The 17463-nt window shown below is 40.0% G+C and overlaps 1 protein-coding gene across 2 annotated transcripts in view; it reads right to left on the bottom strand.

Moving 5' to 3' along the window:
* Positions 1-16022, bottom strand: part of ERCC5 (ERCC excision repair 5, endonuclease) — a 30168-nt gene extending 14146 nt beyond the window's left edge. For both annotated transcript variants that reach the window (XM_032610874.1, XM_032610875.1), the window contains exons 1-7: positions 14049-16022; positions 7173-7348; positions 6140-6255; positions 5634-5720; positions 4531-4591; positions 2310-2453; positions 170-377 (exon numbers count right to left, since the gene is read on the bottom strand). In XM_032610874.1, the coding sequence (XP_032466765.1) occupies positions 170-377; positions 2310-2453; positions 4531-4591; positions 5634-5720; positions 6140-6255; positions 7173-7348; positions 14049-14136 (880 nt within the window). In that variant the 5' untranslated portion in view covers positions 14137-16022. The remainder of the gene's footprint in view (positions 1-169; positions 378-2309; positions 2454-4530; positions 4592-5633; positions 5721-6139; positions 6256-7172; positions 7349-14048) is intronic.
* Positions 16023-17463: the final 1441 nt, after the last annotated feature.

The following is a 17463-nucleotide window of genomic DNA, read 5'->3' as shown; positions in this document are numbered from 1 at the left end:
TACTTAATACATTAAAAGCTATATACATTTATTATTGCATTAATAATAATTATAGTCAATAAATTAAGTAGGACTTCATTCATATTATCTGGGGGTGGTAGCTTATAGAATTCAGAGACACGACATATTTTTGGATTTTAACCATCAAGTAAGTGATGGTACCTGATACCTTTAATCAAGATGTAATGTGAAGTATCTTCAGAGACCACCCTCCTTGACTCTACCTCCTTCAAAAAGCCTCCTTCATCTTCATATTGCCTTTGGATTTGTCCTGAATGTTGTTGATTCATTTCCTTTTGGACGTTTTCTATGTGTTGGTTTAGATAGTTTTTTTTAAGCAAGCCTTTGAGCTGGTACTGTGAAAAGTCATTGGACTCCTAAGGCAAAATAAATAAATAAAAGTTATCTTATATTAAATACAGATAGTATTCTCATATTTCCATCCTTTTCCCCCAAAGGGGATAAAGAACAAGTGATTTTTTTCATTGGTGGTACTTTCATACTAGAAAAAGCTATAATTGCTTTGTTAAAGGATAATCTTTCAAACAAAAAGAATTGGGCAAAAGAAAGGAAATCATGGATACTGTTTATGATTCCATCATTTACTCAAAAAACATTTATTGAGCATGTGATGCATGCCAGGCACTGTGACATGTTGATTCTGGCTTAACAGACAATCTTTTAGAATGCAAGTAAAGTGCCCAGCACAGTTCCCGGTCCATAAAAGACACACAAGAAATCACTGCAATCACAGTTATTAGTAATACTTAACATTTATAAAGCACTTCCTGAGTAAGACATTCTTCTAAGTGTTTTTAAATATATCATCCCATTTTATTCTCAACCACCGATGAGACAGACGTCATTATCTCCATTCCACAAATGAAGAAACCGAGACTTAAACAGCTTGAGTAACCTCTCTAGAGCTGCATGGCTAGTAAGTGGTAGATCTGGGGTCAAAAGCAAGCTACCAGGGCTTCCCTGGTGGCACAGTGGTTAAGAATCCACCTGCCAGTGCAGGGGACACAGGTTTGAGCCCTGGTCTGGGAAGATCCCACATGCCGCAGAGCAACTAAGCCTGTGCGTCACAACTACTGAGCCTGTGCTCTAGAGCCCGTGAGCCACAACTACTAAGCCCACGGTCCACAACTACTGAAGCCCGCGTGCCTAGAGCCCGTGTTCCACAACAAGAGAAGCCACCGCAATGAGAAGCGTGCGCACCACAACGAAGAGTAGCCCCTGCTCGCCTCAACTAGAGAAAGCTCGCATGCAGCAACGAAGACCCAGCGCAGCTAAAAACAAATAAATAAAATAATAAATTTATTAAAAAAAAAAAAAAGCAGGTTGCCAAGCCTTATACTAAATTGCTCCTATTACTATTAAGATTATTACTCTTATTACTTACCAATACTACTATTACCAATTTTGCATTTGCCCAATGTTCAGACAATGCAAAGGTCCAGTCTGTATGACTTAGAACTTCCCTTAGCTACCAGAAGGACGGATCCAACGAGCTGTGCACCATCCTACCCTGGCCTACCCATCCCAGAGGCTCTGTGGTGGCAGAAAGAGAAAAAATGGAGCAAACCATCAGGACTGCCTCTCTTTCTCCCATCCTTCCCACTGTTGTTTACATAATCCAAATTCTATTTCCTCAAAGACCAGCCAGAGATCCATTTACACTCAAGAAACAAAATGCTGGATGGATAGACTGAACCTGGATGTTTCCCCTGAAACAAAAATAAATTTACTTCTGTCCTTTGAATATCATTTCTGTACATCTTAGCATTTTCCTATGTTCACGTTCTTTGTGGAAAAGAAGATAGGAGTGATGGGAAAAGAAACAGCTCCTGCCTTTTTCATATTTTTGGTATCAAAATATGTTAATATTCTACAATGTATATTATGGGTTAAAATAACTTTTATGAACTAACCTAAGAATTGAAGCACTAAGCGTACACTAGGCACTTACTATGTGAAAGATACTGAGCTGAGTGTTAAAAATACAGAGGTGAGCAAGGTCGGCACATTTGGGTGCTAAAAATCTAAAGAGACACTACAGGGTGCTGTGAGAACACAGAGCAGGAGACAAGACCTGGTCTTGGTGGAAAGTCAAGAAAAGCTTCCCTGAGTAATTATTTATAAGTTCAAACTTATAAATGCATGTTTCATAGTATCTCGGAGATAAACAAATGACATTTACTGTAAACGTATATTGTATAAGTAATGCTTATCGATTTTCTTTTTCTAATGAAAAATTTTGCTGATATTCTTAATTCTAAGCATTAATGCGCAGTTGTATAGTTTACCTCTGGCATTGCTTCAAATAATGTTCTTCTTCGCTTGGTAAATTCTTTCATATCAGTCAAGATTTCATGCTTTATTTCAGGGGGCAGGCTGCTAAAGTCTTCAGACTCAATATCTACTGCATGAGGATTCTGAAAGAACTCCTCCTGTAAAGAGTAAAATGTAACACCATGAAATTTACACTTTATACACTTAATTCTATTCACCATGACAGATATTTTTCGGTGCTTGTATCATAAACAGAGTTCTGCATATTCTACAATAGGCTAAACACAGTTGTACATTATCTGCAATAGGCATCAAAGTGAATAGGCAGATTAGGGAATGTATCCATTTACTCATTCATTCATTCAAAAGAAAAAAAATACTTGGCAGGCACTGTTCTAGGTGCTAAGGAACTACAGAGATCATGTCAGCTAAGGTCCCTACTCTTAGGAGCAGAAGAAGACACATGATAAAAAATAAATGAACAAGATAACAATGAGAAAACAATGCAGGTTAATCTGATAGGAGAGTTAATTAGAAGAACAGAAAGACAAAAAACATTATCTGATAGAGAGGACCCCACTAGGAATAATGACCTGCAAGCAGGGACACAAAAGACACCCAAAAACCTGCTCTGGGACAGAACATCTCAGGCTGAGGGAACAGCAAGTGCAAAGACCCTGAGGCAGAGATAAGCCTTATGAATGTGAACAATATTTACAGTCCCCTTAGTTAGATAAGTTCTGTCTTGCTCTTAACCTAAAATCAAAAGTAGTCATTAGTAAAGATAAAATAATACAATGTGCTCTCTTGTATGTATGCATGTTGTGTGTGTGTAAACCAGCAAGCACTTAGGACAGGCCAGTCATTTCGCTCAGAGCTTCCCATGTTTTCCCTCAGGAATGCTCCCATTGTCCCTACGAGGAAAGCATCAATATTATTGTTTAAAAAAAAAAAGGAAATAAAGCCTTGGAGAAGTTGATTTGTCTAAGATCTCACAGCTAGTGAGCTGTAGAGCCTGGACTTAACTGCAAGTATTTCTGCCCACAGGGACCACGGTCTTCATCAAGACTGTGCTCACTTGCTGCATTAATAATGCAGGACCTTCACAAGCTGAAGAATCTTGCAGTTTCAGCTCTAAAGTCTTCTACCAGACATACCAGAATAACATGAACATACAAGAAACGGTGAGCTTGGGAATCAAAGAATGTTACCCACTCTTCTGAGAAATGTGGAAAAAATTACAAAACCTTGTATATGCAGCACAACCTCAACTTGTAAGCAAGTTGTGCATTAAAATATGCGTGGTGGTGGCTCTGCAACCTGTGCACGGTTCTCTGACCCTCTTCTCGCCTAGCTCCCCTCCCATTAAGTGGGGGCTGGCCCTAACCAGCTGCCAGTGAACAGAGCGCCATGGAAGGAAGGCTGTGCACCTCCCACAGCTGGCCAGAAAGGGCAGCGCGGGCCCTGCTGGCACTGCCTCTTGGGCTCCTGCCCCGGAACACAGTGGCAAGCTGTGCCAGAGCTCAGGCCACACGGAGAGGCCACAGGCAGGGGTTCTGGCTGACAGGTAACAACAGTTGCCGGGCACGTGGGGGAGGAGGTCTTTGAGGGGCTCCAGCCCCAGCTACCATCTGACTGCACCTACACAGGAGACGCTGAGAGGGAACTGCCTCGCTGAGCTCATCAAGCCCCAGAACAGAGAAGATGATGATGATAAAAGACTGTTTTCACAGCACTAAGTTACGCAGCAATAGGTAACCATGGCCTGTGCGTGAACATACATCTTCATAAATATATACATACACACATACCCTTGATACACATACACATACCCAAACACACACACACACACACACAGAGAGGTATTCAACTACACGGGGGCGGGAGGGGTACTAATATACAGCAAAATGTTACTAGAAGTTATTCATGGGTGATAGGCTTCCCGTATTTTTATACAAGCATTTATTGTTATTTCTATTTATTTATTGGTTGGTTGTAAAAGAAAGATGGCTTATTGTGGATATCTAGATAGGCATAATTCCATACATATGTTTATGAGTCTGTGTATATTATGTATGTACATTCACAGGCACACATATATACACACACTAAAGAAGGTTTTTGTATTTTTTACCAAGAACACTCATAAATCCATACTACTTCATTAAAATTATTCATTTGCATGTTATTCATTTCAAATAGAATAAATCCTGAATTCAAAAATTATTTAAATACCTGTAGTGCTTGTTTTTGATTCATTCTCTCTTGCCATTCTTTTTCATCCTCCTCTTCTGAACTGAAAGTCAAACACATGTTTATAATATCTATGATTTAGTGACTACCTACAAAAATATTTCTTGAGTGCAAGGTGCTGCTAGTTATGGGAGCTGCAACAGTAACACGGCCTCAGTCTCACAGTGTGATGGGGACACCTGTAAGCGAGCGATCGTAACATGACCTAATATCTCCCATCACCAGGGCAGAGCAGGTTGCCGAAGCTGCAATTAGGGGTCACTTCACCCCAGGAGCTTTGTGAAATCTCCTGCAGTTACACTGCCTGATTAAGGGGTTGAAGTTTTATCCTAGAGAAGGAAGAATCTAGGAAGTGTTTTAAGCGAGGAAATGACAACATCAGATTTGGGTTTAGCAGGTTCTACACTACCAGCCAGACACTGGGCTTGGCAGGGAGGGGTTCCCTCAGAAGGGTACGATCAGAGATGGAGACACAGACAGAAGTGTGGAAGCCAGGATGACACGATGATGGCCGCGGCGGTAACTCACAAGCTGTGTGGCCTCACAGGAGCCCCGGGAAAGGAGTTGGGGAAGGACAAGCTGGCCCTCCACCTGCACGTCAACCAAAGAAGCTGCTGAGGACTAACATCCAGCCGGAGGGAAGAGTGCACAGGGGTGCCCGAGGAAGAGTGGCCAGAGAGGGTCCCAGACATCAGGCTGAGAAATGCAAAGCAGCCACTGGATTTAGCAGGGAAGACGTAGTGTGCGGACTTTAGTGATGGCATGAGAGAGAAAACACCGGGCTGAGAAGCAGGTAGAGACAGCTGGGGTCAGTGAAGTGTAAGAAAAACCAGAATCCACGTCTCCACGAATTCTAAATAAACAGTGCTAGCACAGGCTCCAGAGAATGAGAAAAGAAAACTGCCACAAACCACCAAAACACAAAGGTAGTAAATAAAAAGTTTAGTCTTAAAAAATATTCTAAAAGGTGTCGAGAATGCGTATTTCAGATGCATTAATTCCCACATGCCTTATGTAGATAAAATAGAAAGGTTTAAATCTGTCTGAATACAGCAATAACATTTTTAAGTAGTTAAAACATTTACCTATCTTTCTCTGCCTCTTGTAAAGGTGGCAAAACATAGATGTCATCTTCTCTTTGAACTTGAGTAAGACTGGGAAGTGCTTCCTCCCTGAAAAGTACACAGAGACTTCAACAGAGATCACAGGAAACAGTATTCTGAGAGTCAATAATACTCCCCAGTGATCACACAAACGCTGATGAGGAGGTGAAAAGGGGAAACCCAGGGGCGATGGGTTCGGCCCCTGCTAGCCTGGCTGCCGGGCTGCTGGACAAGAGAGCAGCCTCCAGAAAGAGGGGACCTGGTCTCGGCGTGAAGAAAAGTGTTCTGAGAGTAAAATGTGCAAAAGCAGCGCGGCAGCTTTCCTTTCTCGTGATCAGAGCTGATTCTCACAGAACAGAGAGTTTTCACAACTTCAACTAGGTCAGATGGACACCCCATTTATTTCTCTCATTACGGAAAGGCAGCCACAAGAATCTGATGCAAATATTTTAAATTAATCTTTAAAATTAATGTAATTCCCCTCTTGCCTTTTGCTTTTTAAGGCAGTTTTGATAACTTGTCTTTTCAAAAATGTTTTCAAAAGCTTCTCGGTAGTTTTTTTGGAGTCATTGGTTGCCAAGTCCTTTCTCTGCCTTCTTTTAGCCTGTGAAAAGAAAGGATACAGGATTTTATTTCAAGGTATTAGTATATCAAAAACACTTCTGTGGGTTTTTTCCCTAGAGAATTTGGTTTGTCTGAGTTTTCGGACTATGGTTGTTTTGGTATCTTCTCCTAATTACCGTATGAGTGAATACCTTCAGGTTTTTGCTGTGGAAAGGACACCCAGAGTTTCCAACTAACCAGTACTTAATGGGCTATCACACAATATATTTGGGAAGCTATTAATTTACTTTCAATTTCTTTTAAACATCCTTTATTGTCCTTAAGTAGCCTAAAACTTGATATACAAGTAAGTAAGTGCTTCCCTAAAGGGATTATTATATTAATTAATTTCTTCTTTAAAATGCCACTGTTAAGCCAAAACCAATTCCTGATATTAGTTTTTATAAAAATACATTACTGGTATGTAACTCTGTCCTTCCACATCCAAGATTATGTCATAAGAAATCCTAAAATGTATAGAAACATCTTGTAAGAAATGTCCAAAACAGGGAAAAATGGAATAGTCTCGGTGCTTACAGTTTAATACAAGGCAGAAATATCAAAACATTCTTTCCATTTCCTCTTTTTTAACTGAGATAAATTGCCATATAACGTTGTGTAAGTTTAACTGTAGAACACCTAAGAAGACACTCTATTGTCTTAGGGGAAAACTCTCTATTGTAACTTCAGTAGTTTTATTAAAAGTTAAATATTATTGCACCTGTGATATACTTTCAGAAACAAACCTCTTTTAAAAGAAAAGTGTTTGTTCAAGATAAATTTTTAAAAGTTGAATTAAACTAGATATATGTCGAAGTTAAGTCTTGATTTCCAAAATTCTAAGGAGAAAATTTAAATTTTATGTGAACTTTTCCTTCTTTCTAAGAATGCATAAAGAAAAAAATAGATGACTCTTACCAGAGTCTGTTTCTTCAATAGTGGAGCATCCCCATCAAACACAAAAATAGGACGAATTCGAAAAAATAAGAGTTTGCAGAGCCGATGGAACAAAGTAAGAAGATGAGCATTTTCTATTGAGTTCCCATGGCGATCCCGAACTCCTTTAAGTGCTTGGTTTAACCAAATGCTAATATCTAGAAGGATTGTTAATGGAAAACACTTTGCAATTTCTTCTCTCACCCTCACAATTTCAAATTCCTAATGTCTGATATCATCCAAAGATTAAAACTGAGCACCCATCACAACTTACTTGAAACTGAAAAATGGTTAGCCCTGATGGAATCTACCTAAAATCAGTTAACTGTATTTGGGACCTGTTATCACTATTTACATTCTGAATTTTTAAATCTTACATAGACATATGTCTCCTTTAAGAAGTCTAATCGCAAAGAAGTGCTTCTTTAAAAAAAAAAAAAAACCAATGATCTGTATGGAATTTTAGTAAATTAACACAACTTTTTTGGAGAACAATTTGGCAATTCATAGCAAAAAACTTTAAAACTTGCATTCTATTTTATGTAAGAATTCCACTTCCAGACATTTATCCTCAGGAAATCATCATAGACTTACAATAAGAGTTACTTATAAGATGGCTTGTTTATAATAATGAAAATACTAAGAATAAAAGTTTTCCAACAGGTCTTTTTTTAAATTAGATTATGATATAGTGATTTGCTGGAATCCAAGGGTCTCTTAAAAATGGAAGTCGCAGAAGCACATGAGGCAGAGAGTCACAAAATATTATTAAAGGAAGTAAAACGGTTACAAAAGTGTGGAAAATATAATTCCATTCTGTAACATATGCAATATGCTAAATATTAAAAAAAAAGACTCGAAGTTCAGACATCAAAATATTAAGAGTAGTTGTCTTCTGCTGTGATTACCTAATTTTTCCTTCTTGGAGTCTTCTTATATTTTTAAACTTTACTAAAGAATGCTTTTTAACAGATTGCTTTCTATTTGTTCATAAGAGAGGGACACAGCCCTCTGCCCACTCCCCCGACCCACCATTAAAGTGCTGACTTCGGCAGTGATGGCCCGCAGGCCCTCCCCTTTCCTCCTGTCTGCACTGGCTACCCAGGTGACGTCCGCCCCCCATACCACAGCCCATAGAGCACCGAGCTCCACACACGCGCGTCTGCCCCAGAGCGCTCTCCCAACTCCAGGTCGGACGGCCTCGTTGACATCTCTACCTGATGCCTCAGCCGCTTCAGACTTACCACGATCAAAACTGCACTCCGTGCCTTCTCAGCAGGCTACTCACGCCCCCATTTCAGTGGATGTCACTCCCATCCACCCAAGCCAGAACCCTGAGCGCCATCCCACGTACGCCTCCACCCAGCCATTGCCAGGTCCTATCAGTTCTACCTTTTTATCTATCTTGAAACTGTTATGTTAGATTTCACCGACAGACCTGTAGTGAAAACTACAGTGGAAAGCTCCCACTGCCTTTAGAATAATATCCAAAAGTCCTTCCCACGGCCTACGAACCCTGAATGATCTGTCCTCTGTTCACCTCTCCTGGCTCATGTCGAGCCACTGGGTTTCTCTCAAACCCTGGAAGTCACTAAGCTCCTTCCTGCCTCCAGGGTCTCCTCCTTGCTCCTTCCTCAGCCTGAAAGAGCCCTTCCCTCTCTGAGCCTAGAGATTCCCTACCCTTAGGTCTCAGTCTAGGGGTCATGCCCTCAGCCGAGATTAAGACCTCCAGTTACACACTCCTATTCAAAAACACCTTGCTTATTTCATGGCAGAAATGTTTCTATGCACTGGGGATACAGTACTGGACAAAACAAAGCGTTTGCCCTAATGGAGTTTACAACCAGTGCGGGGGGAATCCAGACTGTGAGCTCCATGACATGTGTAAACCACAATGCTGGGCACTGCTCTCCCTCTCAGAGCACACAGGAGGCAACAAAGACCTGCTTTCAAATGAGATGAACGGTTAAATATTTAAATGAATGCACATTACCTACTTACTACCATAAAAAATTAGGCCCATCAACAATTCACTTAATAAACATTACATAAAAAATAACTAGTGGAGAGCAAGCTATTACTAGATTCATTCCTATGATATTTGAGGGCTACTAGGTGCCAGGTATATCCAAGATCCTAGGGATAGAACAGTGAACAATACAGCTATGAAAAAAACAGATAGGGCCCCTACCCCTGAGAAACTTGCATTCTAATGGGGAAAACAATGAAAATCAAGTACAGACGTCTAATACATTAGGTTGCTGGTAAGTGCCAAGAAAGAAATAGAGCAGAGTAAAAGGACAAAAGTGTGATTGGTGGTCAATAGCTCTTTAGTTAGGGAAGTCCTATCGAAAGAAGTAACTAACGGAGGCCTGAACGAACAAAGAGGAACGAGGGAGAAAACAGTGGGGCAGGAGGTTCAGCAAATGCAAACGCCTGGGACAGAAGCAGGCTTCCGTTTAAGGACAACATGGCAGGTGCACGGCCAGAGGAGCAGTAAGAGGAAGTGATGGGTGTATATAGTCACTGGAAGGTTTCTAGAATGTGACTGAAGGATCACCCCAGTGGACATGTGAGGAATAAACTATAAGGAAGCCAGCTTTAAACTAGTTACAACAGCCCGAGGGAAAGCAGAACGCAGTGGCGAGGATGATGAGAAGTGGTCAGAAGAGGATCCATCCTGGAAGTAGGATCTGGCATTGGCTTAGCTCTGTATTGGGTCAATGGTGTTGTTACTGGGTAAATATTTCTAATTGGCTTGTTTCTGGTTGCTACACCATTGTATCAGATGGAATAAGTTTCTACTTAGCCCATTCCTTTAAATGCTATAATCAACGAGAAAAATATAATTTCAGATCAGTAGCTCTCAACTCTGCTGTCCTTTGGAACCAGATATGAAGCTTTTGAAACACAGATTGCTAAACATAGGTACACCTAAAATTCTAAATCATAGAGATTGAGATCGGACTTTTTTTTTTTTAATTAATCACAGGTAGTGCCAATTCTCAGCCAGGTTGAGCGTTCCAGCTTAAAATTCTGGTTTTTTTTTTTTTACACTCTTTGACATAAACCACAGCAAGATCTTTTTTGACCCACCTCCTAGAGTAATGGAAATAAAAACAAATATAAACAAATGGGACTTAAAAGATTTGCACAGCAAAGGAAACCATAAACAAGACAAAAAGAAAACCCTCAGAATAGGAGAAAATATTTGCAAATGGAACAACAAAGGATTAATCTCCAAAATATACAAACAGCTCATGGAGCTCAATATCAAAGAAACAAACAATCCAGTTAAAAAATGGGCAGAAGACCTAAATAGACATTTCATCAAGGAAGACCTACAGATGGCCAGGAGGCACATGAAAAGATGGTCAACAACACTAATTATTAGAGAAATGCAAATCAAAACTACAATGAGGTATAACCTCACACTGGTCAGAATGGCCATTATCAAAAAATCTACAAACAATAAATGCTGGAGAGGGTGTGGTGAAAAGGGAACCCTTCTACACTGTTGGTAGAAATGTGCATTGATACAACCACTATGGAAAACAGTATGAAGTTTCCTTCAAAAACTAAAAATAGAACTACCATATGACCCAGCAATCCCACGACTGGGCATATACCCTGAGAAAACCATAATTCAAGAAGAGTCATGTACCATAATGTTCATTGCAGCTCTATTTACAATAGCCAGGACATGGAAGCAACCTAAGTGTCCATTGACAGATAAATGGATAAATAAGATGTAGCACATATATACAATGGAATATTACTCAGCCATAAAAAGAAATGAAATAGACTTATTTGTAGTGAGGTGGATGGACCTAGAGTCTGTCATACAGAGTGAAGTAAGTCAGAAAGATAAAAACAAATACCGTATGCTGACATGGAATCTTAAAAAAAAAAAATGGTACTGCTGAATCCAGTTTCAGGGCAGGAATAAAGAGGTAGACATAGAAAATGGACTTGAAGACATGGGGTGGGAGGGCGAATTTGGGGCAAAACGAGAATAGCATCGACATATATACACTACCAAATGCAAAACAGTTGGCTGGTGGGAAGCAGCAGCACAGCACAGGGAGATCGGCTCTGTGCTTTGTGATGACCTAGAGGGGTGGGATAGGGAGGGTGGGAGGGAGACACAAGAGGGAGGGGATACGGGGACATGTGTATGCAAATGGCTGATTTGCTTTGTTGTGCAAGAGAAACTAACACGGTATTGTGAAGCAATTATACTCCAATAAAGATATACTATTAAAAAAATTTTTTTTAAATTTTATTTATTTTTGGACGTGCAGTGCAGCGTGTGGGATCTTAGCTCCCCGACCAGGGATTGAACCCTCGCCCTCTGCAGTGAAAGCACAGAGTCCTAACCACTAGTCTGCCAGGGAATTCCCGCAGCTTGAAATTCTTAAAAAAGAAATATGCAGAATTAGGCAAGCTGAAAATATTTCCATAATTTAATTTGTCTAATTTCAATAAGTTTATAAAAGGCAACATTAAATTTATCCTAGGACTGGAAAAGTTAAATGTGCAGCCAAGCCAAAAACCATTTTACAGATGAGACCCAAAAGACCAGTAACATTTTGAAACAAAAAATAAATTACTTTAGTTCTATTGTTAGGCGATGGAAAATTTAATTAACCCCTATTAGTATGCAAAGCCTAAAGAGACTGTAAGATTTTGTTAATAGAGTTACATGTATTTTACAAATGTTAAGGTCCATAAGAGACAAAAGTTTAATTATTAATTCTTTATTATTTGACACAAACACTTAGATTGCATAAGTAAACAAGACACTCATCTAGAAATGGTAAAAAGACCAAATTATTTTAGGGATCCAAGAATAAATTATGAAACTCGTATGTCATGAGTAATTTTATTAACAAATAAAACCAAAAAACCTGAATATATTTCAGATATTTGACTTGGAATTCCCATGAAAACGAAACAAAGCAAAATCAATTAGAGAACAGCAACCAACTAGTCTCCTTTTACATATACGTATATATGCATATATATATACATATATATGAAGTTATCATTGTAACTACATTACCTTTGACAGTCTTCTTTTAATAATTCATTCTTTCAGAAAAGCCTAATAACCCAATGAATATGACTTCATGTCCCAAAAAAGTTTCTGAGTCATCTGAAAATAGATGATCTAAATTAAATTCTTTACATTTATTTTGGACAACTTTCTAAAAAATCAGAATGCTGAACTTCACATCACATCTCAATTGTTTTACAAATTATTAATTCTTCATACGGGCTGCAACGTAAACTGATCTAAATCTTTGCTGAAGTCTTAAGTGTTCCTGACACTGAAAAATGCTTTCATTCACATGTACAACATATTGATAGTTCTATGAAGAAAATCTTCAGAAAGCAGTAATTTGAGAAACCACTAGAGGGCAGCAATAGCACGTGTGCTTTAAAAAAACTTTCCCACAAGCTACCTGGCATAAAACTTTTAAGCCACAATTCATTACAGATGTTATTTCAAGATGACTCACATTGCAAAAAACACAATCATCATCATCATGTTACTTTATTTAAAAAATTATCAATGCTCCATTATGTATAAGTTGTCTCTATACGAAAGTCAATGGCTCCTTTCACTGAATCCCCACATCCTCTGACAGTGCATTTACCACGGGACAGCAATTATTACATGACTGTCTCCTCCACTCCGAGTGGAGATCCTAGGCTCATAGGTTCCCACTTAGGGAACTGGTGTAAGGTACCACCAGCTTCTGGAACACAACAGACACTCAGAAAAAGAAAGAAAAAGAAAATGAAGACTGCTTAATGAATAAAAAGATCAAAATGTCAGAAACAGCCTTCACATGTTTTGGTAATGAAGAAAAACATTAAACCCCAAAGGCACAAACAAAACCAGCCAAACATGCACACAATCAACAGTCCTTAAAATGTCCATCATAGAGGCTGGGAAGAAAATAATTCACTGTAGACCTTTTGAAATCTTTTCAGTGTTGTACTATATGAATTTCCTATTCCAAAATACATAACAAAAGATAATAAAAGTTACTTTTTTTTAAAAAAAAAAGGTCAAACACTTGCCCACACTTTTCTTCCTCTAACAAACATAAAGCAAGACTCAGGACAGCAGGCAAAACTACTGGTCCGAAGTCCACTTCGTTTTCTCCGTGCTGACCTCCCTGTCGGGATAACAGATTTAGAATTTACCATACTAGCAGCGACAGTCACTATTCTAAGCTTCTTTCATTTAAATAACCCCTTCATTCCTCACACCAACCCTGTGTGCAAAGACTATTATCACCTCCACTTCCCGGATGAGAGAACTGATGGATGAGAGAACTGACGCATACACAGGCGCAAAGCACCGCCCCTAAGTGATTAAAACAAGACTCCAATCCAAAGCTGTGTGACTGCAAAGCCAGAACTGGTAGATTGGGATTGACATATACACACTACTACATATAAAATAGATAACTAATAAGGACCTACTGTAGAGCACAGGGAACGCTACTCGATACACTGTAATGACCTATACGGGAAAAGAATCTAAAACAGAGTAGATATATGTGTGTATATATATGTGTATATATATATATATATATATATATATAACTGATTCACTTTACTGTACAGCAGAAACTAACACAACATTGTAAATCAACTCTACTCCAATAAAAATTAATTTTAAAAAGAAAAGAAAGGAAACATCCCAAAGAAGACCCTACACCTACCCGCCTGGGTGAGACCTTCAGCCTAACAACGCCCCTCTGCGCCCCCTGGAGAACCTGAGAGCAAAATCCTGGCACCCATCGTGCATCCGTGGCACCGACACCCGGAAAAGGATACCCACGGCAAGGACCTTCCCCTCCAGCGTCTCCGGGTTGACCTGCCGCCCGGAGCACTCCAGCAGCTTCCAGAGCCCCTGGACTCCCATGAATGAGGTGTGCCCTCGGAGCGCGTCTCGCGGGCGGGATCGCGGGAGACCTTTCACTCCAAGTCTTCCACAAGGGGCTGCACCAACGCCCCGGACCCCGAGAAGAACTCCCCAAGCTCCCACCCGGAGAAGACGGAAAACAACCAGGAGCGCACAGCTTTCCAGGGAAAACCGGCCCCGGCGAAAACCGCACTTCCCAGAACCTGACACGGCCTCGCGTTAGAAAGACGGGCCCAGAGAAAGTCGGAGGCACAGAGGAGCAGGTCCTCGTCTCGCCCAGCGCTTTGGCCCAAACTTCTGCACTCCTAACAGATGACCAGGGTGAGGAGACAGCTCAGGCGAGATAAACAGCCAAAAGACATCCCTCAGGCAACCCCTGTCTCCTCTGGGGGTGGGGGGCCGTAATCTCACACGAAATGGAGCCGCCCGGCTTCCGTTTAATGCGTCGCGCAGGGCGGAAGTCCCGCCTCCCCACGCTGATGTATATCCGCTGTGCCGTTACACTCCGGAAGTGAGGGGGTGGTTCGGTCTTCGTGTTTGTATTGTGTCGGCGCCCTGCTTCCTCCACACTGGCATCTTGTTGCTGTTAAATGTTGAAACCGTACGCAAAGCGTCTGCCTTCAGAGGTTGCGGTTTTCTAGGTGCTTTACCGGTATCAGTTTTTTCCCACTGAGCCGCCACTTGTGAAAACTCTTAATACTGAATATTGTTTTACATGTGAAAGATGGACCCTTTGGTTGGTGTTTGTAATTAGTAAGTATTTATTTGTCCGGTAACTTGTAACACGATTTAAAATCTTAACCCTTGAAATATAGTCTTCTCCGGCCTGTAAAATTTAGGAATCCACGGCATGTAGATCAGAAGTAACAAGAAACTAATTGCCAGATTAGCACCTGGGTAGACGGTGGCTCGGACCCTCGGGCTGAGATTCACACCCCGACCGAGCTACGTTATGATGTTTATCGTTGTTCAAGTCGCATTTGTTCAGAGTTAGTCTCTTCATCTGTAAACTGAGCGGGCATAAAGCCAATCTTGCAGACGGTTTTAAGCAAGGATCAGAGGTAATGTTTGCAAAGTACTTACCACTCGGAGTTAATAAATGATAGCCTTATCGTATATATTGGTTCAAATTTGGACCACTGAAACTAGATTCAAAATCAGTGAAAAGATTGATTAGAAATCAGTTTTTAGCAAAGCTATGTTCTTGCCCAAACAGATGGGTTCCAGTAGCCAAGTTTACTTGACCTAGTCACAACTAATTTTCTGTCAGGGATAATCCTGACAAAGTACTTATTTTCATTTCCTCAGTGTGTAAAGTAATCCCAGAACTGTTGTTCCAAAATGTATTTTGCCGGAATTAATATAATCGCCTGTTCAATTTTTGTCTCCCCGCCTCCAGTAGTTTACAGTTGACTGTAAACTTATTGAAATCAAGAACTATTTTGTTGACTTACATACCCCATTCCTGATATTTAGCAGGAATCCTATAAATATTGCCTAAATGACCACTTTGCCAGCGTCAAGTCTAAATCTCTGCAGGGCATCTTGCACCCTGTTGAAAGAGAATTTCCTCAAGCCAGGCAAATGTTAGTTCAGATCCCATCTGAGCCATGTCATAACCCTGAGTTATGGGCTGAATTGTGTCCCCTTCCAAAATTCATATGTTGAAGCCCTAATCCCCAATACCTCAGAATGTAACTGTTTGGAGATAGGGCCGTTTCAAAGTTAAGTTAAAAAGAGGCCATTAGGGTGAGTTAATCAATCTGACTGATGTCCTTATAAGAGGGAATTTGGACACCCAGACACTAAGGATGATTGCACAGGGGAAAAACCATGTGAGGACACAGGGAGAAGGAGGCCAGCTGCAAGCCAAGGAGAATTCAAGAGAAACCAAACCTGTCAACACCTTGATCTTGGACTTCTCTCCTCTGGAGCTATGAGAAAATAAATGTGTTGTTTAAACCACCAATCTGGTATTTCGTTATGGCAGCCCTAGCAAACTGAGACATCCTAGGATCCTAGGCAAGTTTCTTCACCATATAGAATCTGAATAAAATGGAGATGCCACTTCTTTTGTGGTTGCTCTGAGATCAGTGACTTAACATGAAACACCTAGTGGGTAATGGTGCTCAAATTAATTTGTTGAGTGAACGAGGGGGAAAAACTCTGTGGGTAAAATTGAAATACAGAGTGTGACTGGATTGTAGATCACCTTGCCTGAGCCCCTCCAGCGTCTGGGAGAAGGCAAGTTGGGAAGTATTATAGCTGCTGCACCAGCTTGGCCTGATGATGGGGCTTAGTAGCGGGAAAAGTAACAGTTTCAGGATTTGGTCATTTTTTACTACCTGAAAGCTGGGTAAAAACAAATAGCCAATGTGAACATTTCAGTACTACAAGTGCTTGTAAAACCAGAGCAACATTTCTTGAATACAAAATATTTTTTTAAGGAACAGCAACTAAGGAGTGTACACTTGATTTGTAAGAAATTGTTTCCTTTAGATGCTGTTTAAAGGGCTCTCCATCAAGATTCTGACAGGAAAATACACATCGTTTAGGCCAATAATAATAGCAAGCACTTAAAGAGCAATTCCTATCTACAAAGCACTGTTCTAAACACTTTACATGTATTAACTTATTTATTCTTCAAAACAATTCATAAAATAGATCCTTTTACCAATGAGGAAATATGCACAGGAAAAATAATCTCAACTTGCCCAAAGTGATACAGCTAGTTAGTGGAGAGCCAGTAATATGAACTTTCATTGCTTCTATGGAGACTTCAAAGAAAAATTGACCAAGAAATTAAATATGACAGGAATGCTACTAATCTTGAAAGAGAAAGGTGCAGTCACTTGCTTACACATTCTGGAAAAGCAGTCCCTGTAAGTCTCGGTGTGCTCTTGATAACTGCCAAACTTGTAAGCCAAGTTATTAAGTGACTGGATATATTAAGACATTTATAAAAGTTGATTATGCCAATAAGCAATACGTATAAACTCATCCTCTTTTCCTAGATGTCACTATATTCTCTATTTTATGTTGCATTCATCTCCTTTCTTTACCAATCTCTTCTCTGAAATATTTGGCTGAACTACATGCAATTGCTGATATTCAACCATATCTGACCTACAAAAATTAGTTTAATTTGGTTCAAGCTAAAGAATTAAGTTTTCTATTTCCTCTCATAAAGTCTTAACAAAAATCTAAAATTATAGATATATGCATATTGTCTCACTGATTATAAAAGTCAGATAGAAGATGTTTCTTATACTGCTTACACAGAATTGACAAATTGTCATGTACTTCAAACAAGATTATAAGGGTACT

This window comes from Phocoena sinus, chromosome 18, assembly GCF_008692025.1.
Source record: "Phocoena sinus isolate mPhoSin1 chromosome 18, mPhoSin1.pri, whole genome shotgun sequence".
Taxonomy (NCBI): Eukaryota; Metazoa; Chordata; class Mammalia; order Artiodactyla; family Phocoenidae; genus Phocoena; species Phocoena sinus.
The sequence above is the reverse complement of the archived record's forward strand: the minus strand, read 5'-3'. Positions and strand labels throughout refer to the sequence as shown.